The sequence below is a fragment of the Mesoplodon densirostris genome, chromosome 14, assembly GCF_025265405.1.
Source record: "Mesoplodon densirostris isolate mMesDen1 chromosome 14, mMesDen1 primary haplotype, whole genome shotgun sequence".
Lineage (NCBI taxonomy): Eukaryota > Metazoa > Chordata > Mammalia > Artiodactyla > Ziphiidae > Mesoplodon > Mesoplodon densirostris.
The window spans coordinates 51,525,218-51,552,420 of NC_082674.1; the positions used below are offsets into that span (position 1 = coordinate 51,525,218).

The 27,203-nt window shown below is 36.9% G+C and overlaps 2 protein-coding genes across 6 annotated transcripts in view; one reads left to right on the top strand and one right to left on the bottom strand.

The window, feature by feature from the left end:
* The window catches only part of PUS10 (pseudouridine synthase 10), a 71,571-nt gene extending 58,081 nt beyond the window's left edge, over window positions 1-13,490 (bottom strand). Inside the window, exons 1-4 of one of the 4 annotated variants that reach the window (XM_060117957.1) lie at window positions 13,410-13,490; window positions 10,084-10,224; window positions 7,259-7,522; window positions 6,426-6,512 (exon numbers count right to left, since the gene is read on the bottom strand). In XM_060117957.1, the coding sequence (XP_059973940.1) occupies window positions 6,426-6,512; window positions 7,259-7,522; window positions 10,084-10,209 (477 nt within the window). In that variant the 5' untranslated portion in view covers window positions 10,210-10,224; window positions 13,410-13,490. Of the gene's footprint in view, window positions 1-6,425; window positions 6,513-7,258; window positions 7,523-10,083; window positions 10,225-13,046; window positions 13,104-13,125; window positions 13,333-13,409 lie in introns of those variants that run through there. The other 3 variants (XM_060117956.1, XM_060117955.1, XM_060117954.1) reach the window with 3 other exon arrangements.
* A 69-nt stretch (window positions 13,491-13,559) lies between these two features.
* The window catches only part of PEX13 (peroxisomal biogenesis factor 13), a 42,585-nt gene continuing 28,941 nt past the window's right edge, over window positions 13,560-27,203 (top strand). The window contains exon 1 of one of the 2 annotated variants that reach the window (XM_060117958.1): window positions 13,560-13,735. In XM_060117958.1, coding sequence (XP_059973941.1) covers window positions 13,644-13,735 — 92 coding nt within the window. In that variant the 5' untranslated portion in view covers window positions 13,560-13,643. The remainder of the gene's footprint in view (window positions 13,736-27,203) is intronic. The other variant, XM_060117959.1, reaches the window with a different exon arrangement.

The following is a 27,203-nucleotide window of genomic DNA, read 5'->3' on the forward strand; positions in this document are numbered from 1 at the left end:
TAGAAGTAATAACACTGCCCACTCCAAGGGGTTGTTATGATTAAATGCGACAGCACAGGCAGCACACCGACCTACCAGTAATAAATGGTGGCAGCTACTGCCCCTTGCTGTTTCCAAGAAAGGGGTTGTATCTTACTGCTCCTGAAACATAAGCACACATTGTGGTGGTGTGGCTGTTTCACATATCAACTATCACTTTATATACATATATTGTATATATAAATTATGAATGATTTTTCAAAAATAATAACTTAGTAGTTCAGAATTACTAAGTCTAAAACATGGTGGTGATCTCAGCAAAAAGGGTAATTGAGATGACTTCTCTATGTAACAAAAGAAATCTGAAATAGAGTCTAATTTAGAAGCTCCCTTTTTCTGAAACTTAGTCCACTAGGCCATGCAGTCCTAAAACTGAAGGGAAAAAAGGAAAGTTTGATAAGGAACTCAATAGTTGGTAAGTAGCAACGTAGTAGAAAATATGTTGCATTTGATGGGGAAATAGAAAAAGGATTTCCTTCATCTTGTATTCCTATTAACTCTGTTATATAACCATTTCTCACCAAAAATTTTAAAGATGCAAAATGTGACAATTCATGAGAATAAGACCATACAAATTAAAACATAAACTTCAAAATTTTAAGGCCGCCTCACGCTCTTAACACACCCTGCTACCTCTCAACCACCCACACCGGTGGATTAGCCATAGCAACCTTTTCTTTCTTGCTGCCTCCTCTGCCTATACTTAGCTGGTTCAGGCCAAGAGAAAAGCAAAGCTAGGAAGTAAACATACGCATCTTCAAGTATTTAAACATATGTCTGAATGCTCCGCCAACTGCATTCCTGAATCCAGTATACATTATTGTGATGGTTTTTAGAATTAGCCTTGCTCCTTGTCCTACTTCACCATGGCATCTCATTCGTGGGAATATGATTTGTTCTTCCTTGCTACAATGCTCAGTGACTTCAGGAAAGGGTTCTTGCTTTATTTGTTGGTCTCCCTGCACCTGTACCCTCTAATAGTGAGTTATTAAACCTATTCAATACCTGCTCTGACTCCCTGACAGCTGGACTGCTGACTGCCCACCCTAAACTAACGAGGACTTGGGTTCTACAAAGACCTTGACTAATCACAGGTCACTCATCTTTTCTTCCTTGGACACACATCCCAATTGTAGATGGAGTAACAGAATCCTGAACCTGCTCCCATGTCTAGTCCCATGTTCCCCCTGATGCAACAGCTCTGCCTAGATTTTATCATTCTTTTGTCCCCTGATCCTTCTCGAGTATATGGCTTAACAAGTGCAGTAGTTAAGAAAAGGCAATGCCCATAGAGCCAAGGTAGTTAAGTAAATAAAACATACCTAAGTATAAAAGATGGAGAGATGGTGTGGATTAAAAAAAAAAAAAAGAGCATGAATGAGGGAGACACACCCAAATTCCAATAAATGTGACACATTGGGCAAGCTTTGGTCTTCCCCCCTTCACGTGAGATGAGTGAGATGATTAGTGAAGTAATCCCAGTCTATGAGGCTGAAAAAAATCATCCAAACATATCTTCTTTCCAATTCACAGACACTGGGGATCCATTAAATTTTCAGAGATTAAAAGGTTGGGAACTCCTGGACTCCATCAGAGATTCTCAGTAGGTTTTAAGGGATTTATACCTGGGGTGGTGGCATGGCCAGAGCTCTGACAAATCACAACCATATACATGTCATTTTTCAATGAGGCTAGAGGGTCACCAAGGTCTCCTACAGATCTATGATTCTGTGATTCTGATCATGCAGGCTTCCATATACTGATGTTGTGCTCACAGAGGTATGCTATTGGGGTCACCTCTCATAAGGAAGATGGGTCTGCTGCATGTCCTCTGAATGGCTTAAAATGTTGCAGCCTGTATATGCAAAACATTAGCAAGGTTACATCCCCCCAACCCATCCATAAAAAATCTACTGAAAAATCCCTAAGAGGCCGAGACAGTGATTGCTATAATTTTGCATGTTTTTCAGTGCCTCATTCAGCAACCTTGTAAAAATGCTTTCCATGGATAAATGGACCACATAAAGATTGAAGCAAGTCTTAACTAACTAACCTAACCAAAAAATAGGGTTACAAAGTCTGAAAACTCCTTAGTAAGCTCAGAAAGTTTATTGATTGAAGTGAACCTTAAGTTGGTACTAAATGGTGGGTAAGAGAGAACAGAAACTGATTTAAGCAGGGTGTTTGTCATACAAAATAAAAATTAAGAAGTCACGCAAAATGAATAAAAAGTAGAAAATATGCATGCTAAATTAGAGAGTTGGGTTAATGAATGAAGATAGCCAGCTCAGGCCTACACATACAATATGAAATTGAAAGTGTAGCTCTCTGTACTTGAAGTCAAAGAGATTTCATCAAATTCTGTACTATGAGCTAATCATAATTAGAAAAAACACTGCCCTTTAGAAAAAGTAAGCACATCAATCAATTACAGAGGGGGAAAATTACTGGAGTGTCCAATTAAGAAAGATCCTAGGTTAATGGCTGGGAGTTTAAGGGGTCTATGTAAATACATGCAAAATTCTGAATACATGCATTTTTAGGACAAGGGAGTCATTGCTTTCTTTAGATTCTTAATGAGATGATGGTCCCAAACTGGTTAAGACTGCACAGATTTAAGTAAAACTCCAAAGTCTTTTGAATACCCATTTGTCAGAATTTAAGAAAAGAACAATTTTGTAAATATAAACTGCTACCACAGAAATGGTACTGCTTTTATTTTGGGCTACTTTTCTAGGGCTGTGTATAACTTATAGTACTTAGTGCAAAGCATGGAAATATTACAAAGTATAACAAATGAGAGAAAAAAGGTTTTGATTTGATAAATAAAACTCAAACTATACCAAGCTGCATATAGAGAAGTAGGTGTTTCATACGACCAAAGTAGCATTTAAGGGACAATTATCATTCAAAGTCAGTAGTAATTAAGGACCTACTGTAGAGCACAGGGAACTCTACTCAATACTCTGTAATGACCTATGTGAGAAAAGAATCTAAAAAAGTGTGGATATATGTATAACTGATTCACTTTGCTGCACAGCAGAAACTAACACAACGTTGTAAATCAACTATACTCCAATAAAAATTAAAAACAAAAACCAAAAAAGTCAGTAGTAAACAACTGTTTCCCACACGCTGCTCCTGAGGTGGGGCCAGTAGGCCAAACTGATAGTACAATATTGCCCCCTACTGAACTGTACTAGTAAAGATAAACCTAGAAGAACAGGACTTTAAAGTGCTTACTTTTAAAAGGACCTACTTGGAATGCTCTTTTCCCATCAACACCAGGTTAGCCTAATATTAGCATAAGTCTGGGTTATTCACTCTATGGTAATTTTAGTGTGGCAGTAATGTAATGTGGTGTAGGAGTTTAGAGGAATCAATCATGAATATAAGGTAACATTTAAAAATTATTATAATAAATATTTTTCTTAAAACTATATAGGATGTTGAAGTTTGTAAAGGCTGAACAAAGTCTCTAGTCTAACCAACTATAGGTTTACAACTTCCTTATATATATATATCTCTGCCAAGTAGTTGCCCAGCCTTGGCTTAAACATTCTGGTGACAGAAAACTCACCATTCCTGAAAACAGTCTATCCTGTTTTGGATAATCCTCCTTACAGCTGAAAATTACTTTATCTCTCCAGGAGAAAACCCCTCAAATATTTAAGCAGAGCAAATTCGTCCCACTAAATCATCTATTCTCCAAATTCAATAACCCAAGTTCCTTTGGCAGCAGCTCCTGTGACCGGGGTTCAGATGTCTCCAACATTCTAAATGCACTCATCTAAATGTGTTTGTTTCTATTGTTGCTATAACAAATTCCCACAAATTTAGTGGTTTAAAACACAAATTTATTATCTTACAGTTCTTTAGGTCAGAAGCCTGACACTGGTCTCACTGGGTCAGTAGGACCATATTCTTCTCTGGAGGCTCTAGGCTAGGAGGACCTGTTTCCTTGCCTTTTCTAGCTTTCAGATTCCACTCATTTTCCTTGGCTCATGGCTCCCTCCCACTGTCTTCAAAGTGAGCAACACTGCACCTCTTTGACCATTCTTCCACAATCACCTTTTTCTCTTACCATCACCTCAGCCAGGAAGGGTATTTTTAAGGACTCACATGATTAGGTTGAGCCCACCTAGATAATTAAGGATAATCTCTGTATCTCATCATCCTTAACCTTAATTACTTCAGCCAAGTCCCTTTTTTAAAAATGCAAAATAACATATTCACAAGTTTGGGGGATTAGTACATGGACTACTACAAAATGCCTTCCCATTTGTATTTGTTCCTCCTAAAGTAGAACATTCCATCTGAATATGGTACTCTAGGAATGGCCAGCACTGAGTAAAAAAGGATTGTCACCTTCATCTTTTCAGATACTATACTTCTAATATCTGGATGAAAATCCAAAGAACTTATCTAATCACACCCATAATTCTCATTGGGCTACTAACTAAAACTCCTAAGCCATCACTATAAACACAGCTCTTTTTAAAAAAATTTTTATTGGAGTATAGTTGATTTACAATGTTGTGTTAGTTTCAGGTGTACAGCAAAGTGAATCAGTTATACATATACATACATCCACTCTTTTTTAGATTCTTTTCCCATATAGGCCATTACAGAATATTGAGTAGAGTTTCCTATGCTATACAGTAGGTCCTTATTAATTATCTATTTTATATATAGTAGTGTGTATATGTCAATCCCAATCTTCCAATTAAACATAGCTCAAGCCACTCCTGCCTCATCCTTTACTTGGCAGTTGTTTTTCTAAACCCAAGTATAAGAACATAGGTTTAAGGACTTCCTTAGTGACACAGTGGTTAAGAATCTGCCTGCCAATGCAGGGTACATGGGTTCGAGCCCTGGTCTGGGAAGATCCCACATGCCGTGGAACAACTAAGCCCGTGCACCGCAACTACTGAGCCCACGCTCTAGAGCCTGCGAGCCACAACTACTGAAGCCTGCGTGCCTAGAGCCTGTGCTCCACAACAAGAGAAGCCACCGCAATGAGAAGCCCACGCACCGCAACAAAGACTAGCCCCTGCTTGCCGCAACTAGAGAAATCCCGCGCGCAGCAACGAAGACCCAACGCAGCCAAAAATAAATAAATAAAAGCAAGAAGAGTTTATGCAGAATAATTCTATTTTTTAAAACAGCATCTTCTATTTCTAATATGGAATATAAATACTTCATAAGTATTCAACAAATATTAAGTTAATATTGTTAAAATCATCACATGTGGTAAAAATGGACAATACAAATTTTAATGTAAAAATATAAACTTTGAGATGAAGATTGGTAGTAAGATATATAACCACACTTAGAAAATATATTTCTTTTCCTATTTTTGTTACTCAAACACCAAAAGCTTTTGTGAGTCACTTAGCTTTTGGAAGTCTGTTTTTCTCCACCAAAATTGGACCCTGGAGATGACCTATCTATGAGAAATGCATTGATGATTGACTAGAAAATGACTTTCAGTGTTTATAAACCTCAGTATTATCATTATCACCGCCTTTACTCTTCCATTTGCTCCATTATCTTGTCATCAACAGAGATACTACTTAAAATCACTCTATTCTTTTTCACTCCCCAGCTCTTCTCTATCATTTATCCAGCCTCAACAAGTCTTAAGTCAATCTTTAGCCTTTTAGGGACTAATAAACATATTCACCCAAAGAAAATGACAGTATAAGATGTAAGGTGATGCTTTGGGATTCTTAGGGAAAATATACCTCATACATATAAATGGATGTGTTTACAGCTCATTATAATTTGAGATTACAGAGGCCATTCTCTCTATACTACATTTAACAGTATTAACAAAGATAGTTTTGTGTTTTCACATCAGTTTCTACACATAGGAACATTACAATAATGACTACTATTATTTATTTCACTTACCAAAAGAAAAAAGTTAAAATAAATATGAGGCTATTTCTCTCCCTTTTTCCATTGACTAAAAGAGGTGCCGTCTTTTTATATTTTACTCTGGAAAAGAGAAGGCTCATCAAAATTAAAATGATCTTATCCTAGGACCATTATAAAACACATACATCTGCCCCAAAAGATCTCTGAAGTCCTGGTCAAATATCTTTCTCTGACCAACATGCCGCTCAATGAATGTTGCTACTGAATTAGGACCTTTTAAAAAGATGGCAGTACTGTGATGAATAAACTAACTTGAACCAATAATTCCTTTTCTCATTCATTCACTCAACATCATTAAGCAACTATAGTAATGAATGCTTTCAGTCATTCAATAAATTCATAAAATGTGAAAATATAATATGGGAAGGGATATTTATACTTATTTTTTTAGAAATTTCTATTGTGTACTTCACATATAGTTTTATGTATGTAAATGACCTTACCTCTCTTACAGATAGCTGTGGTGGGAAGGAGATTGACAATACCAAGTTGGTGAATTCAAACCCAGAGGCCTCAACCTTTTGGCACACCTAAAAAAGTATTACATAAAAAGTATTTTTTATTACATAAAAAAGTATTATATAAATTCCCAGGAATTGCTGAAATTTTTACACTAATCTTCATAACATGAATTTTTGGTCCAGGAGATGACACTGCAAAACTTCTAAACTTTTACCTTTGAGTAGGAAACTCTCACAAACATCCTGAAATCAAATATTTGCCAAATATGACCCTGAGGACTGATATCACAAGGTGCCAAAAGAGCCAGGACTCACCTGCAGAACAACCTGTTGAATATCAAAATACTTTTCTATTAAGTCACCTGGTAATTCAGAAAAGATTTTAAACAAAATAAAGCCAAATAGGCACTCTTGATACCTGGAAACAAAAAGCAATCCCACCTTTAATCATGTACCGTCCTCAAGGCTGTAACACTAGGCTTTTCTAGACACTAAAAGGTATGACTAAAGAAGAACTTTTCTCTAACTCCTTAGCTATGTTAAACAGCAAAGGGAAAACTGCTACATTTTTGTTCAATTGAACAGCACTCATAACTGAAATACATGGATACATACTTCATTAATTTTCAGACATGTTGATAGAAAGGTAATTTGAGAATAGTAGGCTTTTTTCAAAAAAAATTAAGAAAACGTTCTAATGATCCATTTGTGTGAAACAAGTTGAAACGAATGGCATTGTTCCTTTGGATACAAGAATTCTAGGCCTTAGAACTGAAAATCTTTACGAATCGCACATTAATAAAAAAACAGTTTACCTTTTTAATGAACTCTTTTTCACAGAAATCTTGAAGAATTCCTAGGCATACATTGCATACATTTAAATTTAAGTTCTTGGAAGCAATGCTTCCATCTTCAATAATCGAGATCTTTCCCTCTCCATTTTGACTCAGATTATCCATCCCATCAATCCTATCTTCTAGTCCTTGTAGTCGAATTTTCTTGGGAGGTGGGTTTGGAACTTCTGAAACTAATTCATCTTTTTCAGTTTCCAGAAATTTTTGCAGTTCATTGAGCAACTCCTGGAAAGTTAATTAAAAAAAAAAAAGTAATGACATTTTGACAATGTCCTTAAGGGTAAGATGAAGCATGAAAATTATGATATATCACAGACTTATACAATGCTGACTTATATCGGTTCTGGAGCAGTTAGTTTTATTAGCCAGCACTGGCCTTCAGGAGAATTTAAAAGAGAATACCTAATTCCTATAATATATGTGTGAATATTTTTTCAAAAGAGTTTCATACATCAGTGAAGCTAAAATCCTAAATCTGAGATGGAAAGACTCCATTAACAAATTTATTAATTTGGTCTGTAGTTCTGTTGTGAGGTTCATTCACTTGCTAATTTCAGCAAAACAAACAAACAAAAACAAAAACACCCAACTTCAATTCTAATTATTAGCAAATAGAAATGCAAACTGAATTTCCATCTATGCTAGGTTATTTAATAATCTCACAACCACTAAAACTTCATATGTACAATATTTAATATGAAATATGAAAAGTTACATAGATTAGAAGTCTATTAAGTAAAAATAATTTCTAGGCAATTTACTAAACAAAGGCAAACAGATGCTGGCAATGCTGAAATTTGGCATAATAATTACAAACCATTTACAGGCATTAATTGAAAAAAGCCCTCTCCTACATTCTGGTTTGCCTAATTTCTGTCACTCTTTGTATTGGAATGTAAGAAGTGGCATTCCTTTCAAACCACTATCATATTTCAGACATTCCACTCATCTAAATACTCAGAGGACTTTTCTTCTGTTTTGTCTAAATTGGGCAGGTTTTATTATTCAGTTGTTGAATAAATATCCTTTTGAAATTCACTCATATTACAATTTACTGACTCTAAAGGGAAAAATCTTTCACTCAAACAAATTTAATTCATTTTATTAAGACATGAGATCTCCTATTAAATCTTTAACAGAGAAATATATACTCATACACATATACACATACAGGAATATTATGGCCCACACAAATATGTTTATTATTACCTAAGACCTATAATGTCAATATAACATCGTACAGATACATGCATGTGTACATATATCACATGAATAGAAAGTATCAAAATATATTTACCCAGAAAAGTGCTCAGATATTTTCATGTTTATTTACATAAAATGATACAAAAGTTGGTAACACTAAGTTTCTTTCTATAATATATATTTTAAAACTTACAACATATGTATAAAATAATAGATTATAAATGTGTCTGAAAAAATTGTAAGGCAAGTTACACAAACTCAATCTTATTACTTCATAGTCATTATGCGTATAAAGGAATATAAATGTATATATTAATCATCATAGCATATGTACCATTTCCAGTTTTCAAAGTATTTTCACATACTTTATTAGATATTATCCCTTAAAATCCTGTGAGGTGGATGTTATCATCACGCCCATTTACAGAGAAGAAAACTGAAGCTGGAAAGTGGTGAAACTGGGATTCAAATCCATGTCTTCTAGCTCCAAATTCTAGGCTTTGGATTCAGACAGACAGTTCATATCCTAGCTTGCTCACTTAATAGCTGTGTAACTTTGGGCAGGTTGCTTAACCTCTCTGTGCCTCAGTTTCTTCATCTGAAAATAGAGACAATCATAGTATGTACTTACCTAATAGGTTATTGTGAGGATTATATGAGAGCTTGACATATAATAATGCTATTGAATATTGGATATAATTATTTCCAAAATAATAGAAACTAATACATAGGAGAAATGACTGCTATTGCTAACTCCTGGGCAATATTTTTTAATTATAGGAAGTTGAATATGTGCATGTGCGTGTGTGTGTGTGTGTGTGTGTGTGTGTGTGTGTGTGCTGTATTCGTACTGTTTATAAGTACATATTTACACATATGTATATAATTACTATCTGCCTCTGAAAAGAACATCACTGTTAGAATAAAATATATTTCACAAAATGTTATATATTTTATATGAAATATTCTATTAAATGTCAAAGCTCTCTGTATATTACCATAAATGTCAAAGACCTCAGTATATTACTTTTGCTATTAATAGTGGTAAATGATAATAAGCATTTACTTCTAGAGAGTTGCAAACACCTATCTGTAAATACAAGTGGTAATACAGAAAACAGAAAAAGAAAAAAGGCAACCAAACCCACCATGCTTCCACCCCCCCCATTACATTTTACTAATATCTGGTGAGACGCACTATTTTGTGATATTCTGTCTAGATATTCTTTAGGAAAGATCTATGCAAACATTAAATGCACCAGTGAATTGCTTCACAAAGATCTCACTACATTAAATGTTAAATATAATCACTTAAGAAGGAACTTACATTTTATATGGTAATGGCAATTCCAAAGTTACCATTATCGGTAACTACTTTATTATAGTTTTTTAAAAAATTTAATGAAGAGTTATGAACAGATACTTGCCCTCAAATACACAGGTATTGATTTAAGACCCTTTCTTAACTTAAAAAAGAAAGGAAGGAAGGAAGGAAGGAAGGGAGAGAGAGAGAAAGAAAGAAAGAAAGAAAGAAAGAAAGAAAGAAAGAAAGAAAAAGAAAGAAAGAAAGAAAATACCCTTACCTTGCAGGGAAGTTTGTATGGTGCATGAAAATCCACACCACAGAATCTGAAGATACATCTTGGACAGGTACCAGTACTGAGCAACAACTGGGCCACATGCTTGTTTTCCACAGTCAGTGGAAACATATTAAATAACTACAGCTAGAAAAAAAGAAAAAGTAAAACTAATGAGCACCTTTTGTGTTTTACTTTCACAGACAAATATATGGTCACCTTTAAAGATAAAAATCTTTAAAGATAAAACATTTATATTTGAAAATCACTATTTGGTATTCTCCAATAATGTCCCTTTCATTATATCCATATTGAAACAAAAACTTGAAGGCAATTTATTAGATGGATCAGGTAAAAGTTTCTAATTGTCAAGGACTTTAACATTCTGGATTATGATAAATTGCATCAACATAACTAAATCAATCACAAGAAATAAAAACTAATAAAAAATGGCTGTCTCTAAGGAGGGTAATGAAAACAAGAATACAGAGTGTAATTTTGCTCTTTATTTTGTACCATTCAGTATTGTTTGAGAACACAGAGTTGTAAATTCAATAAACTTTCCTGTTAGAAATAAGAAATGAGTTTGCTAGAAAAAATAATCAGATCAGTCTACGTTATGTAATACTTGACTGACCTTAATGATAGTTAAGCAGTCAAGTATTCAAAGCAAACTGATCAGATTCAAAAACATCAATTTTACTTTGATGAAATAATAACTAAATAAAAATGAACTATTAGCAAAATGAGAAAAATCTTCCCCTTTCATACACAAGTAAAAACTCCAACAAAAACAAATTAAGTGCAAAATATTTTGGAGTAATTATTGTCTAACACAAGTTGCCACTTTTTTGCAATTTGAACAAACTCACTTGGAAGTAAATGCTACATAGAGAATGGGTTCTTGTTGCCAGGAAGGAGGGGGGTAATGAAAATTAAATTACTTAGTCATTCTGTTTGGAGGGAAAAAAAGGTCTTCTGATGAATGAATCAGCTCACATTACTTTAAAATGAGGAACTAGTGATATTTTATAAAACTACGATTGCATGGTAATGGTACTGAGGTCATAGAGATAAAAGATTGTGGCACCTTTAATTTGTTCAGTTTCTAATTCAAATGAACTTAATATTTGTGGAGGGTGAAGCTCTTACCAACTGCTTACTATAAAGATGTGACTCTTAGAATTAGTTTGTGTTTTCTAACCCTTTAAAACCCACTACTTACTTGCAAGTTTCTAAATGTTTGTGGCCACTTATCAAGAATAGATCCTTGACAGAAAATAGATAGTACTATGGAACTCTTCACCATAAAAATAAGGTCAGCAGGCAGGACTACAAAAACCAGATTGCCTGTGGCTGGGTTCTAATTCAGGTGAATACGTGAGTTGTCAGAGAGGGGAAGGGAAGAAAACCAAGCTTCTCTGGACACACCAGTGAGAACTTTCAGACACCCAGATTGGGAAACTGATTTAGGATTGCCTAAGTAAATTTGAGCTCCAGAAAGTACAGAACATGTAAAGAACACCCTCTGCATAATGAAGCTCTGTGTGATCACTGTTATTTACAAACGATCTGAATCCCTTCCCCCAGCTCATTTAATCTAATAGTTTGATGCTGATAAGGGGTTGGGATTCTTCGAGGAGCTGATTATCAGCATTTAAAGTGTATCCCAACTGCATTCCCCTCACAGAGAAACTGTTTCTTTCCCCTCACAGAGAAACTGTTTCTATCTCGTCCTTTTTTTCTCCGCCTTTCCATTAGCTAAGGTCAAGGATTTCATTTAATTGAGAATTAACCTTTAACTCAGAAAGAGAAACAAATAAATCCTCGTGTCCAATAAATAAATCCAAGAGTGAGTGCTTAAGAGGGACACTTTGTATCAAAGATTTCGCAGGAGACTTAAGTTATGCTTTTTCCCCCCTTTGGCTTAAAGACAATGTTTGTTTCTCCAGTAGGTTCACTAGAACAAAGGTATCACGCTAGTCAATAAATGACACATTATAATCTCTTGGCTCTAAAGTTTCCAAACCCTTTCAGAATTAGGAAATCTCCTGTCTTGAGTAATTTGAAGAGGTCTTAAAAGAGCAAAACAAAACCCTCTTTCGTAATTATGTTAGTAATCGAATGGCCTTACAAATTTCTCAAGATCATTTTCACCTAGCAACAATCTAGCGACTTCCCAAGCGCGTTAACATTAGGAAAAAATACGTTCTTAAATTTAGTTATTTCATCTTGATGTACAGCGCTGAAATGACAGGATTTCATAAGACATCAGAAATCAGTTGTTCCATATTAGATTTATTATCTTTGAAACCAAACCCTGAGAAATGCATCCCGTACTGTAAGGTTTTCATTGTCGGTTGCCTTTAAGATGTTTGCTTTTCGTTTACGTGTTTACTTTACCCAAAGAACTGGAACATATCATTGCAAGAGAATCTCTTCCCAGGTGTCAGGATCCTACGGCGATCGAGTCCCTGCTCCACAAATCAATGGTAACTAGCCCCGTCTCTGGTTTACTAGAGAAGATGGTTTTTCTTTTCACTTCTCGGACGATTACAGAAACTATTTATTACAATCAGGCCAGGAGCAGGAAAAATAACCAGGCTGAGTCTCACATCCCGGGATCTTTTAAAACTCATTTTCATACAGAAGGGTGTCATTCGTCTTGTGGGGTGGGGGTGGGGTGTGGATTTTTAAAGAAAGGCGCTCGTAACTTCATCGCGCTACTGATACACTCAGCAGTGGAATCTACTCTAGATTTCTGGAAAGTTCAACCCCAGGTCTAACCTCCAGTCTTTCCTTTGGCCAACCAAGAAAGCCCTTCTCACCTTCAGTCGGGTCCCCAAACACTTCCCACTCACCCCTCCTTGCTAACAAAGCCTCTCCCACAGGAAGGAAACGATCCCCTCCATCCACACCTCTCCGGCACGCAGTCCTCACCCCCTCTCCTCAGACCCCCCTTGCCTCACCTTCTCCCACGGCGCCGGAGCCAGACATTTAACCCCTTCCAGCCCTCAGAGGGAACGGGGAAGACTAAAGACAACGCACCTATTGCGTCTAGCAATTCTGTTCCCCGAGGAAACGAGAGCTATAGAACGAAAAGTACCAGCTCCCTCACGCGAGGACTGAGTGAATTCTCCCCTGCTGGTTTGCAGGGAAACCAGTCAAGATACCTGGCCGGCCGCCACGCACCCTGCCTGCCCCGCGGGTGGAGGAGTGGTGTGTGGGGCATTACTCCCGGCCGGGTGCAGGACTTGTCCCAGGGAAGCTTCCGTGGGACTCTGACGTCTAGGACATTATAGCCGCCACCAGAAATATCGATGAGCTCTTACCCTCTGTTAGAATGGAAGTTCTTTCCAACGCAAATAAAGAGAGCGTTTCTTCCCATAGGTTAGTGGCATCCTCCTAGGCTGTAACACCAGCCAGCAAAGCACCACAAGCCACATCCGCAGGGGAGGGCCGGGTGGAGGGCTCTGTACTCTGCATGTTGTGCCTGGCGCTCAAGCGGCTGGTGTCCTCGGGCCTGGAGAGTCCCAGCGCAGAGAGGGATCTGAGAGGAGGCGGAGATGGCGTCTCAGCCGCCGCCTCCCCCGAAACCCTGGGAGACCCGCCGGATTCCGGGGGCCGGGCCGGGGTCAGGACCCGGCACCTCTTTCCAGTGAGTGTGCGATTTTTCAGGACGCGAGTTTTGTGGGCCATAGCGGGGACTTCGCAGGAGGCGGTTGAGGCCGTTGTTGGGTGTGAAGTGTCCCCTCCCCCTCTCAACCAGCCCCCACCCACACCCCTAGCCTTAAGGGAGGTCGAAGTGCTGCTGGGGCGCCTGCAAGGGGAATTTCGGAGTCAGACAGCTGTTTCTGACTCGGCGGCTCTCGGCAGCGACGTTTCCGGGGGGGTGGCGATAGTCCTGGGCTCCTTTCTGGGTGCCGGTGCTTGGAAGAAAGGGTCAGGTACCTGTCCCTTGTGTTTGGGGGACACCCTGACTGAATTGCACGACTCTCTTCCCCCCTCCACCCCCACCTTAAAGAGTTAAGACTTTCGGTCCGTAGCAGGTGAGAGAGGCATTTGCCCGGCCCCGGCTCGTTAGGGAGCAAAGTCTCGAAAGCTTTTAACCATCTCTCGACAAGTTGGTGAAAGCCCAAAAGGTCACTTTTACACAACTGGAACTCAAGCCTGTACAATTTGCGTTCTTTTCCAGCACAACTCAGCAATGTTTCGGATAAAGATTTGGAAAAGCAACTTGAAAGCGGGAGTTAAAAACTGAGGCCTATGAGTGGCCTTTGTGTGCTAGATAGTGTGTGAGTTTTTCCTAAGGCCTGTGGTTTTTTGTTTGGTTTTAATCAGTGTTAAATGGATCTACAACTCAAAAAAGGTTAAAATAGAATAAAAGAGAAGAATTTCACAGCCTTACGTGTTTTGTGTTGGGTGGATCTGGACATCTTTTTTAAAAATTTTTTATATTGGAGCAGAGTTGATTAATAATGTGTTAGTTTCAGGTGTACAGCAAAGTGATTCAGTTATACATATACATGTATCTATTCTTTTTCAAATTCTTTTCCCATTTAGGTTATTACAGAATATTAAGTAGTGTTCTCTGTACTATACAGTAGGTCCTTGTTGGTTATCTATTTTAAATATAACAGTGTGTACATCGTCAATCCCAAACTCCCAGTCTATCCCTTCCGCCCTTGTAATCATAAGTTCTTTTCTCTAAGTCTGTGGATCTGGGCATCTTAATTCAGATGGTGAGACTCGAATGTCAGATTGCCTACTATGGTAGGTTTACTTACATAGAAATCCCCAACATACTGGAATGTATTTCTGCTGTGTTCTAAAATCTTGTAATTTTTTTAAGGTATTTGAACACAATTGCTACTTTATTTAATAATGAAGGTACATAACTAGTAAGCTTTAATTATGCTATTAAGTTGGGATGACACTTTCTGCTACTTTCTTTAAAATAAATTTGTTTTGTTTATTTATTTTTGGCTGCTTTGGGTCTTCGTTGCTGCGCACAGGCTTCCTCTAGTTGGCAGCGAGCGGGGGTTACTCTTCGTTGCGCGGTGGGTGGGCTTTTCATGACAGTGGCTTCTCTTGTTGCGGAGCATGGGCTCGAGGCGCATGGGCTTCAGTAGTTGTGGCTCGCGGGCTCTAGAGCACAGGCTCAGTATCTGTGGCGCACGGGCTTAGTTGCTCCTCAGCATGTGGGATCTTCCCAGACCAGGGCTCAAACCCGTGGCCCCTGCATTAGCAGGCAGATTAGCATTTTTTGCTAATCTAAAGGTAGCATCTGCTATCTTTTTTTATGAGTGGTTTGACCTTCTTTAAAAATTTGGACTGCGCTTTAGAAGAGAGACGTTTTATTTTTGCATCTGTTAAAGTTCTGTTTATGTTAAATTAACTATTTTCCCACTTTTTAAGAAAATGTGAAGTATTTTAAACACCTAGAGACTGGTAGAGAGTAAGATGATGAATACATGTGTATTAGCTCCCAGCTTTAAGAAATATTAACATTTTACCAGATTCGCCTCAGGTTTTTTAAAAAATAAAAATTAGAGCAACAGTTAAACCCTCCCATTCTTCTTTCCTGCGGTAACTACTGTCCCTATTTGGTTTTTATTGTACACAATGTTTTTATACTTAAGTATTTAGCTTTGTGTGTACATTAGATATGTATATATGTATTATTATTCAGTATATTTTTAGACTTTAAATATATTCGAACTGTATGTATCATTTGCAAAGTGTTTTTCCACTAAGTATTATTTATTTTGAGATTTATCTTGTTCATTCTTGTAACTGTACAGGCATACTTGGGAGGTGTTGCAGGTTGGGTTCAGGCCACCGCAGTAAATCAAATATTGCAATAAAGTGAATTGAATATCGCAATAAAGCGAGTCACATGAGTTTTTTTGGTTTCCCAGTGCATATAAAAGTTATGTTTACACTCTACTGTAGTCTATTAAGTGTGCAATAGCATTATGTCTAAAGAAACAATGTATATAACCTTAAAGATACTTTATTGCTAAAAAAAATGGTAACCATCATCTGAGCCTTCAGCCAGTTGTCATCTTTTTGTTGGTGGAGAGTCTTGCCTTGATGTTGACTCATTGGAGGTGGTTGCTGAAGGCTGGGGTGGATGTGGCAGTTTCTTTAAATAAGACGACAGTGAAGTTTGACACACTGGTTGAGTCTTCCTTTCTCGAACATTTCTCTATAGCAAGAGGTACTGTTTGATAGCATTTTACCCGCAGTAGAACTTCTTTCAAAATTGGAGTAAATCTTTTCAAACCCTGATGCTGCTTTATCAACTAAATATACATAGTAGTCTAAATCCCTTGTTGTCATTTCAACAATCTTCATATCTTCTTCACCAGGAGTGGATGCCATCTCAAGAAACCACTTTCTTTGCTTATCCATAAGAAGCAGCTCCTCATCTGTTAAAGTCTTATCATGAGATTACAGCAATTCAGTTACATCTTTAGGCTTCACCTCTATTTTTAGTTCTCTTGCTATTTCCACCACATCTGTAGTTACTTGCTTCACGGAAGTCTTGAACCCCTTTAAAGTCATCCATGAGGGTTGGAATCAACTTCTTCCAAACTCCTGTTAAAGTTGATATTTTGAACTCATCCCGTGTATCACAGATGTTCTTAATGTCATCTAAAATGGTGAATCCTTTTAGAAAGGGTTTCAATTTACTTTGCCCAAGTCCATCAGCGAAATCACTATCTATGGCAGCTATAGCCTTATGAAATTTATTTCTTAGATAATAAGACTTAAAAGTCAAAATGACTCCTTGATCCATGGGCTACAGAATGGATATTGTGTTAGCAGACATGAAAACAACATTAATCTCATTGTACACCTCCATCAGCTCTTGGGTGACCAGTTGCATTATCAGTGAGCAGTAATATTTTGAAAGGAATCTTTTCTTCTGAGCACTAGGTCTCAACAGTGGGCTTAAAATATTTAGTAAACCATATTGTAAACAGATGTGCTGTCATGCAGGCTTTGTTGTTCCACTGATAGAGCACAGGCAGAGTAGATTTAGCATAATTCTTAAGGGCCTTAGGATTTTCAGAATGGTAAATGAGCATTGGCTTCATCTTCAAGTTCCAGCTGCATTAGCCCCTAAAAAGAGAGTCAGCTTGTCCTTTGAGGCTTTGAAACCTGGCATTGCCTTCCCTCTAGCTATGAAAGCCCTAGATGGCATCTTTTTCCCATAGAAGGCTATTTTGTCTGCATTGAAAATCTGTTGTTTAGCATAGCCACCTTCATTAATTATCTTAGCTAGATCTTCTAGATAACTTGCTGGAGCTTCTACACCAGCACTTGCAGCTTTACCTTGCACTCTTATGTTATGGAGATGGCTTCTTTCCTTAAACCTCGTGAAACAACCTCTGCTAGCTTCAGACTTTTCTTCTGCAGCTTCCTCACCTCTCAGCCTTCACAGAATTGAAAAGAGTTAGGGCCTTGCTCTGGATTAGGTTTTGGCTTAAGGGAATGTTAATGGCTGCTTTGATTTAGCTAGACCACTAAAACTTTCGTCATGTCAGCAATAAGGCTGTTTCACTTTCTAATTAGCATGTTCACTGGAGTAGCACTTTTAATATCCTTCAAGAACTTTTCCTTAGCATTCACAGCTTGGCTAATGGTTTGGTGCAAGAGGCCTAGCCTTTGGCCTATCCTGACTTTTGACATGCCTTCCTCTCTAAGCTTAATCATTTCTAGCTTTTGATTTAGAGGTGTGTGACTCTTCCTTTCACTTGAACACTTAGAGGCCATTGTAGGGTTATTAATTGGCCTAATTTCAACATTCTTATGTCTCAGGGAATAAGGGAATCTCGAGAAGAGAGAGACAGACATGGGAGGAAAGGCTGGTCGCTGGAGCAGTTAGAACACACACATTTATTTTGACAGTTTGCTGTCTTATAGGGGCACAGTTCATGGTGTCCTAAAACAACTAGAATAGTAACATAAGAGATCACTGATCACCATAACAAATACAATAGTAATGAAAAAGTTTGAAATATTGTGAGAATTACCAGAATGTGACACAGAGACATGAAGTGAGCAAATGCTGTTCAAAAAATGGTGCAGATAGATTGGCTTGACACAGGGTTGCAACAAGCCTTCCATTTGTAAAAAACACGATCTGCAAAGCGCAGTAAAGCAAAGCATCATAAAATGAGGTATGCCTGTAGTTCGTTTTAACTGCCATAGGATATTCTGTTATATAAAAGCAAACTATTTGTTCTGTTATAGATATTAGAGTATTCGTTGTTAAATATTTAAAGCTACTGCAGTCAACATTCTTGTGTCTTTCTCCTTGTGCACGTTTCCAAGAGGTTTTCTGGGAGGAGAGTTGCTTGTTGGAAGGGTATGCTTATCTTCAAGTACTGACTATCACCAAGGTGCTCCTCGAAGTGGTCGTTAACCACTTTTTACATTTTCACTAGCAAGGTATTCTGTTTCTCTACATATTTTCCAACACTTGATGTTACTTTGTACTACTGTATTTACCAATCTAATAGATGTGAAATGGTATTTAATTTGCACTTCTCTGATCAGTAATAAAATTGAGGATCTTTTTGAATGTTTATTAGCCGTTTGAAATTTTTTCTGTTGGTAATCTTTTGCCCAATTTTATGTTGGCTTTATCTTTGCTTATCAATTTGTAGGAGTACTTTATTGTTTGTACTGATCCTATTTTGTTTTTATCTTTCAATCTATAACTTGTCTTATAGCTTTATTTACATTCATGTTCATTTTTGTTGTACAGATATTTTAATTTTAATATAGCCAAATTTTACATCTGTTATTTGTGCTTTTTCTGTCTTGGTTAAGAAACCCTTTCTACCTCAGATCAGGAAAATTTTTCTCTATATCTTCTTTTAACTGTTCATTTCCCATTCATATCTTTTTTTTTTTTTTTTTTTTTTTGCGGTACGCGGGCCTCTCACTGTTGTGCCCTCTCCCGTTGCAGAGCACAGGCTCCGGACACACAGGCTCAGCGGTCATGGCTCACGGGCCCAGCCGCTCCGCAGCATGTGGGATCCTCCCAGACTGGGGCACGAACCCGTTTCCCCTGCATCGGCAGGCGGACTCTCAACCACTGTGCCACCAGGGAAGCCCCCCATTCATATCTTTAATCCACCTAGAACTGGCTTTGTTGTACAAAAATCAATGTGAAATAGAGAATTCAATTCTTTTCCATGTGGATAACTTATTGTCCCAGCACCATTTATTAAGTAGTTTATACTACTTTATAATGCCATCTGTATCCTACCAAGTTTTCCTAAATGTGTGGTTCTGTTTGGGAGACTTTATAATATGTTCTGTTGCTCTATTTATCTATTCTTATGCTAACACCACACTGTCTTTATAATAAGTTTTGATATTTGGTATGTCAAGATCCTCCACACATTGCTGTTCTTCATAATTGCCTTTGTTGCACTTAGCCTTTATAAAAAGACTTATTGGGATTTTTATTAGAACTTTATATTTTATTGGAACTTTTATGTAAAGATCAAGTAAGCCTTTTCATCCATGAATATTGTGTAAGGTGCAATTGGTGAGATTTTGACATTCTTTTTTGCTTTAAGTAGTGTTTTATAATTGTTTCCATGAAGTCATTTCCCATCGTTTATAAGATATAGATATTATATCCAGCATAATGTCAGACTCTTAATTTGTTCTGATGGTTTGGTTGAAATTCTTTTGAGTCCCATGTTGACAATCCTATCATTTACAAATAAGCCAGCATAAATTGCCAACATTCTTGTATTGTTCCAGACTTTCATTGGAATGCTTCTCAAGTCTCACTATAAATTATGATGTTTGCTTTTTGTTTTTGATAGATATCCTATCAAACTTCTATCTCTCTACATTGCTCAGATTTTTATTATGAAGGGGTATTAAATTTTATGAATAACTTTTCTGCATCTGTTGGGATAATTATGTGTTTTTATTTTAATATGAAAATGTGGTTTATTGCATCAATTAACTGTCCAATGTTGAATCATCCTTGCGTTTCTGGATGAACTCTGCTTAATTTTGATTTTTTAAAAAAAATACAATGCTGAAATCTAATATTTTAAGATCTTTGCATATATGTTCCTAATTGGCCTATAATTTTCTTTCTTTGTGTTATACCTTTCTGGTTTGGTATCAGAGTTTTGTAGCTACAGAAATGTTTCTATTGAGTCTAATTTTTATTCCTTTACCGACTATGTTCTCCTTAGCAGCCTTTAAGATTTTCCCTTACCTTGGTCCTCTACGGCTTTATTAGGCTCTATCTAGGTTCAAATATTCAGATATACATATGTACATGTATATATTTTCCTCCTGCTCAGCAGCTACAGTGTTCATGCTCAGTACCCACAGTGTTGAATCCGAGGATTCAAGTCTGTCTTTAATTCAGGAAAACTCTCACGAATTCTATCTTTAAATATTGTTTGAGCACTATTCTTTCCCATCTCTTCTTCTGGAACTACTATTAAACATATCAGGAATAGTTCTGCTCCAAGTAACAATATCTGACTTTCTGTGCTTTCAACTATAGAGGCATTTATTGTTTAGTTGACAAGAAGTCTAGAGATCTGCTAACTCACCATTGTCATCAGGGGACCTACACTTTTCTTGGCTTCCTTTTTCTCTGTCAGCTTTCCGACATTTTCAGTCATCTCTGTCTTACTCTTGCTCCTTCGAAAGGAATCTCTTTTTTTTTTTCCCCAGCAGTTACACTTTGTTGGGCTTCAATGTATTTTTCATTATATTATTTTTGGTGGGATTCATAGAGATACTTGAATCTGACTTGATGTCTTTCATTGATTTCAGAAAAGGCTCAACCATTATTTCTTTAAATATCGCTTCTGCCCATCCTCTTTTCATTTCTCTGACCCCAATTACATATATGCTCTATATTTCACTATACACTCTGTATCTTACACTCTTTTCTGTATGTATCCTTTTGTTACTCATGCTTCATTCTGGGTGTTTTCTTCTGAACTCTTCTAGTTCACCGGTATTTTTCTTTCAGTGTGTCTAATCTGATAGTAAACGAATCAGTCATTGAGTTCGTAGTTTCAGGTATTTTATTTTTTTAGTTTTAGAATTTCTGTTTGGTCCTGCTTTATAGTTTCTATTCTCTTCTGAAAATCTCAGTCTTGCCTTTTTTTCCTTGAATATGTATAGCATAGTTGTTTAAAGTCTCTGCCTGATAACTCCATTATCTGGATCCATATGGATCGTTTTATATTGGCTAATGTCTCTCATTTTTTTTAACATGTAGTTTTGTCATCATAGAGGCTCAATTATTTTTCAGTGAGAGCTGGCCATTGTATGTAGATAATTTAAGGCGATTTGAGGCCTAGTATGGTGCCTTCCTCCAGAGAGTTTTACTTTTGACAGGCATCTTGGGCCACTAGCAATCTAAGATCATTTTAATAATTTAAAATTTGAGCTAACTTGAAATTGTGGTTTTCAGTTTCTGCCAGGGCTAGTCTATTTCTTGTTAACCTTTTCCCCCTTACTCCTAGCATGTGGCTGTTTAAAGTCCCAGTCTGAAGTGTGGGCATTTATCTTGTCCCTCTTTTGGGGCTTCTGAACTCTAGTTTTTGTCTCCTTAGCCCAGAGAGTCTATTAAAAGCTCTACTCAACTTCTCATCCTGTCAGCCATCTCTTCTGGAATTGGCCCTCTTCCCTTGAGAAACATCTAAAATGGCCTCTCTAGGTTTTCTCCTACTCCTGGATCTTGACTCTAATTCCTCAATGTCTTGTCTTCTCATGCTTTAAACAGATAATTTTATATTTTTTCTAGCTTTTCTAATTGTTTTCTGTGAAAGAGTTGGTCTGATTACCTAGAATACCATTACTTGAAGTAGAATTCCACAAGTTCTATATTTCTACTCTGTTCCTTAGTGTACAACAACTAATTTTCTTTTTGCCTCATAGTTACAAGACGCCTTGTGGCTGTGGGCATTGTGTATAAGATTTCTAATGAAATTTTTTTCATATTTACATGTTTTATTTTCAATTTTTATTTCACAGATGTTATTGCTACATTTATCTCTTTGACTTTTTTAAAATCAATTCATTCAATCTCATTATTCTTGTTCTGCTTATCTCTTTGACCATTTTAAACATATTTAGAATCTTTGATGAGCTATTATATAAAATTAGTTTTTCCTTGAATGACTTTTCGTTCTTATTGTTGATTTTTGTTATTTTGGTCTCTGTGTTTTTTTTTCTTCTTGAGTGTAGTATGTTTGATATGTCCATTTTGAGTGCGAATTTTGGGGTTCTGTTGTCTCACTTTTCCTTCTACATTCAGCTCTTTCTATCTGGTAGGCTTCCTGCTGCTTGTACCTCCCTCTCAGCATCCACTCTCCATGTAAGAATCTGGTAAAAAGTGGCTTAGATTAAGGATATCACAGATTAAGTCATTGAGTCAGTTGTTAACTTGTTTCATTTCCTGAGCTTGAGGCTTTATCAGAGTCTTCCCCCATTCTTAGTTTTGTAACTTTCTAAAAATCCTAAAGTGTTGTCAGCAAATTTTATAATCTCTTTTACCACTGTCAGCAAATTTTTATGAGGCAAGGTGGCACTTTCCAGTCCCCAGCCTCAAGCAATGAACTAGTTTCATTTGAGTGGAGCACTTACCCTCTGAGCTGCTTCATCCAAACCTGAATATACTACACTATTTGGTAGTCTACTGACCCTTTTTAAAGTTTTGTTCCTTTTTTTAATTTTAATTTTAATTTTTTGGCTGCGTTGGGTCTTTGTTGCTGCATGTGGCCTTCCTCTAGTTGCAGTGAGTGGGGGCTACTCTTTGTTGCGGCGCGCAGGCTTCTCATTGCAGTGGCTTCTCTTGTTGCAGAGCATGGGCTGTAGGTGCACGGGCTTCAGTAGTTGCGGCGTATGGGCTCAGTACTTGTGGCTCGTGGGCTCTAGAACGCAGGCTCAGTAGTTGTGGTGCATGGGCTTCATTGCTCCGTGGCATGTGGGATCTTCCTGGACGAGGGATCGAACCCATGTCCCCTGCATTAGCAGGCGGATTCTTAACCACTGTACCACCAGGGAAGTCCCTGTTCCTTTTTTTATGATGTAATACAATCTGAGGTAAACAACTTCACTCATGATTTATGCTTGACAAAACCTATAGATCAAACCTTTAGATGCATACTTCCAGTTTATACTTCCAGTTCATACTTCCAGTTTATACTTCGAGTTTAACTGGAAGTATAGAGGATAGGGGATAGTTAAACAACATTTGATGGGTAACACAAATCCAGAATGTGGGACACTGTAGAAGAAATTGACTGGACTCTTCAAAAAGTCCAGGGCATTATTGTTCTGTTTAGATGAGAATAGGGACACAACCAACCAAATGCAATATGTGAGACTTAATTGAATTTTTGTTTCAAAAAAACCTAAAAAGACATTTTGACTTTTACAACTCAATGATAAAAAGACAAATAACCTAATTTTTTAAATGGACAAAGTATGTGAATAGACATTTCTCCAAGGAAGATCTAAAACTGGCCAATAAGCACATGAAAAGATACTCAATATCATTAACCATTAGGGAAATGTAAATCAAACCCACAGTGAGGTACCATTTCACACCCACTAGGGTGGCTATAGTAAAAAAGACAGATACAAGTGTTGGCAAAATGGAGAGAAATTGAAACCCTCATGCACTGCTGGTGGGAACATAAAATTGTACAGTTGCTTTGGAAAACAATTTGGCACAGAGTTACGATGTGACCCAGCAGTATCACCCCCAAGAAACATGAAAACATATGTTCACACAAAAATTTGTACATAAATGTTCATAGAAGCGTTAGTCATAATACCCCCAAAGTGGAAACAACCCAAATGTTTATCAGCTGATGTATGGATGAATATAATATAGTAATAAAAAAGAATGAGGTACTGATACATGCTACAACATAGATGAACCTTCAAAACATTAAGTGAAAGAAGCCAGTCACAAAATACTACATATTGTAAGTTTCATTTACAGTAGATCCTCATTATTTGCAGATTCATTATTTGCAAACTCTCCTACTCGATGAAATTTATTTGTAACCCTAAAATCAGTACTTGAGGCATTTTCATGATCTTTTCAGACACACATAGAGCCATGAAAGATCTGAGTCATCTCTCAGTGAACAAAAAGCAACATTCTGGCTTCTTGTTTCAGCTCTCATACTGTAAACAGGTGTCCTTTTCAAAATCAGTTAAGTGCCAGCCACGTTTTTCACATTTTTGTTGATGATTTCACTGTCTTTAAATGGCCCCTAAGCATAGTGCTGAAGTGTTCCTAGAAGGCCATATGGAGAAAATATTAGCATTAAATAAACTTTGTTCAGACATGAGTTGTGGTGCTTTTGGCCATGAATTCATTGTTAATGAGTCAACAATGTAATTAGATAAAGTATCTTTAAACAGAAACATACATTAAAAAGTATATGTATTGATCAGTAGATGAAAATGTTGTGATCAGAGGCTTGAAGGAACCTAACCCTTTGTTTCCTCCAGGAGCAGTGATTCAGTATTTGCTGATTCATTGTTTGCAGGTTTATAGAACATCACTATCGCAAATAACAAGAATCGATTATATAGGAAATGTCCAAAGTAGGCAAACCTATAGAGACAGACAGTAGATTAGTGATTGCCCAGGATTGGAGGAGGGTAAGAAATGGGGAGTGACTGCTAATAAATATGGGATTTCTATCTGGGATGATTAAAGTGTTCTGAAATTGCATATGGTGATAGTTGTACACCTCTGTGAATATATGGAAAACTGTTGCTTTTTACACTTTAAATGGGTGAATTTTATGGTATGTGAATTTTATCTCAATAAAGCTGTTTAGACAAAGATATTTGAGAGTAATGGATATGTTTTGAATATCAATTGGGTAATAGATGATATGGAATTATTAATTTTCAAAGATGGGAAAACAGTATTATGTTTTTGTATAAAATATCTTTATTCTTAGGAAATGCCTGCTGAGGTATTTAGGAGTAATTTATTAGGTCTACAAGTTAATTTCAAATAGTTCAAGAAGTTTTAAAAGACTAAAGAGTGATAAAGAGAAAGCAAATGTGGCAAAATGATAGCAGTTGTTGAATCTAGATAGAAGGTATGTGGATATTCATTGTACTTTTCTTTCAAGTTTTTTTTTTTCCTGTTTGAAACTTTTCAAGGGTAAAAGTTGTGTGGGGGAGACTTTGCACATTCAGCAATGAGAATAAATCATTTGTTCTTCTAAGTCATAGGCTTCTTTAGCTCTTTTTTTTCTTTTTCTTTTTTTTTTTTTTTTGGTGGTACACGGGCCTCTCACTGTTGTGGCCTCTCCCGTTGTTGAGCACAGGCTTCGGACGCGCAGGCTCAGCGGCCATGGCTCACGGGCCCAGCCGCTCCCCGGCATGTGGGATCCTCCCAGATCGGGGCACAAACCTGCATCCCCTGCATCGGCAGGCGGACTCTCAACCACTGTCCCACCAGGGAAGCCCCTTCTTTAGTTCTTATTATGCTTGTTGTAACAGAAAGCAAGACTGTACATGCACACTGAATGCACTTGTGTATGCCAGAAACAGACCACATTAAAACCAAAGAAGGGGGAATTCCTTGGTGGTCCACTGGTTAGGACTCCTCACGTTCACTGCCAAAGACCTGGGTTCAGTCCCTGATAGGGAACTAAAATTGCACAAGCTGAGCAGGGCAGCCAAAATTAAAAAAAAAAAAAACACACAAAGAAGAGTAAGAGGAAAGCTCTTTATTTTTTTATTACCAAATGTTTAAATTTAATTCCCTATAATTTTTTAAGTTACATATTCATCACAACTTATGAAACAATACAAAGATATATAAAGAAAAATCTGCATTAATAGTCTTTGTGATATATGTGTATTAAATATTTACTAATGAAAGACTCCAGTATAGTGTTTGTATCAGTACCTGTTTATATGCTAAACACTATAGTTAGGTGATGGAGAAACAAGGAAAGCTCCCATGCCTTTGAGGAGTTCGCCATTTAGAGGAACAGTCAGATGTATAAATAAATGTAAGATACTGTACAAAATATGGACAAAGAATTATAGGAAGGACTTTTGATGATGGCAGAATAAGTACTTTAGGAAAAAAAAACTATTGAGGACAAGTAGAAAGCTAAGCAGAATATAAAACATCTGGAAGGCATTATAGGGCAAAAAAGAAAATAAAGATTTATGGAGCCCAGATTCAGGAAAGTTAAAAATTCATAAAGGTGAGCATGGCCTTTGAAAGCACTTTTCCCATAGAAGCTTCTGCTGATTTCAGAAGAAGTAGCTTAGATAATGAAGTTAGTTGAGTAGAACTTTTGACAGACTCTTGAATCATGGTTAGAGTTCAGACGTCCTCCAAGACGAGATACTGATAAATTACCCATACCTAATGTTAGGTACATCTAGATATAAAGGTATAAAAGATATATCTAGATATAAGGGTATAAAAGAAGTAGACAGGCCCTTATAGGAACAGAAGCCCAGCTTCAAATCATCAATTCCTGAAATTAAATTAGGGACATCATGAATTGATAGTAGCCTTAGCAGCCTGCCTGAACCAAATTAGAGAATAGTCCAGAAAACAATATCCAGATACATATTACTATATATAAAATAGATAAACAACAAGGACCTATTGTATAGCACAGGGAACTAATGTATAGCACAGGGAACTATATTCAATATCTTGTAATAACCTAAAATAGAAAAGAATCTGAAAAAGAATATACATATTCAGTTTTATATGTGTGTGTGTGTGTGTGTATATATATATATATATATATATATATATGAATCACTTTGCTGTACCCCTGCAACTAACACAACATTGTAAATCAACTACATTTCAATTAAAAAAAATGAAACAATATCCAGAATGAAACACATCTGGAGAAAGAGAACATCATCCAGAATCTCAAATTACTGCTACAATAATAACTGCTGATGCACAGCAAAATCAAATAGCCAGACCCAGGAGGACATTATGTAACATAAATGGCAGCTAAGTTAACATCTGGAAAAACAAATTCATAGGGACTGTAGATATTGGAGTTAGCAAAGAGACTTTAAAT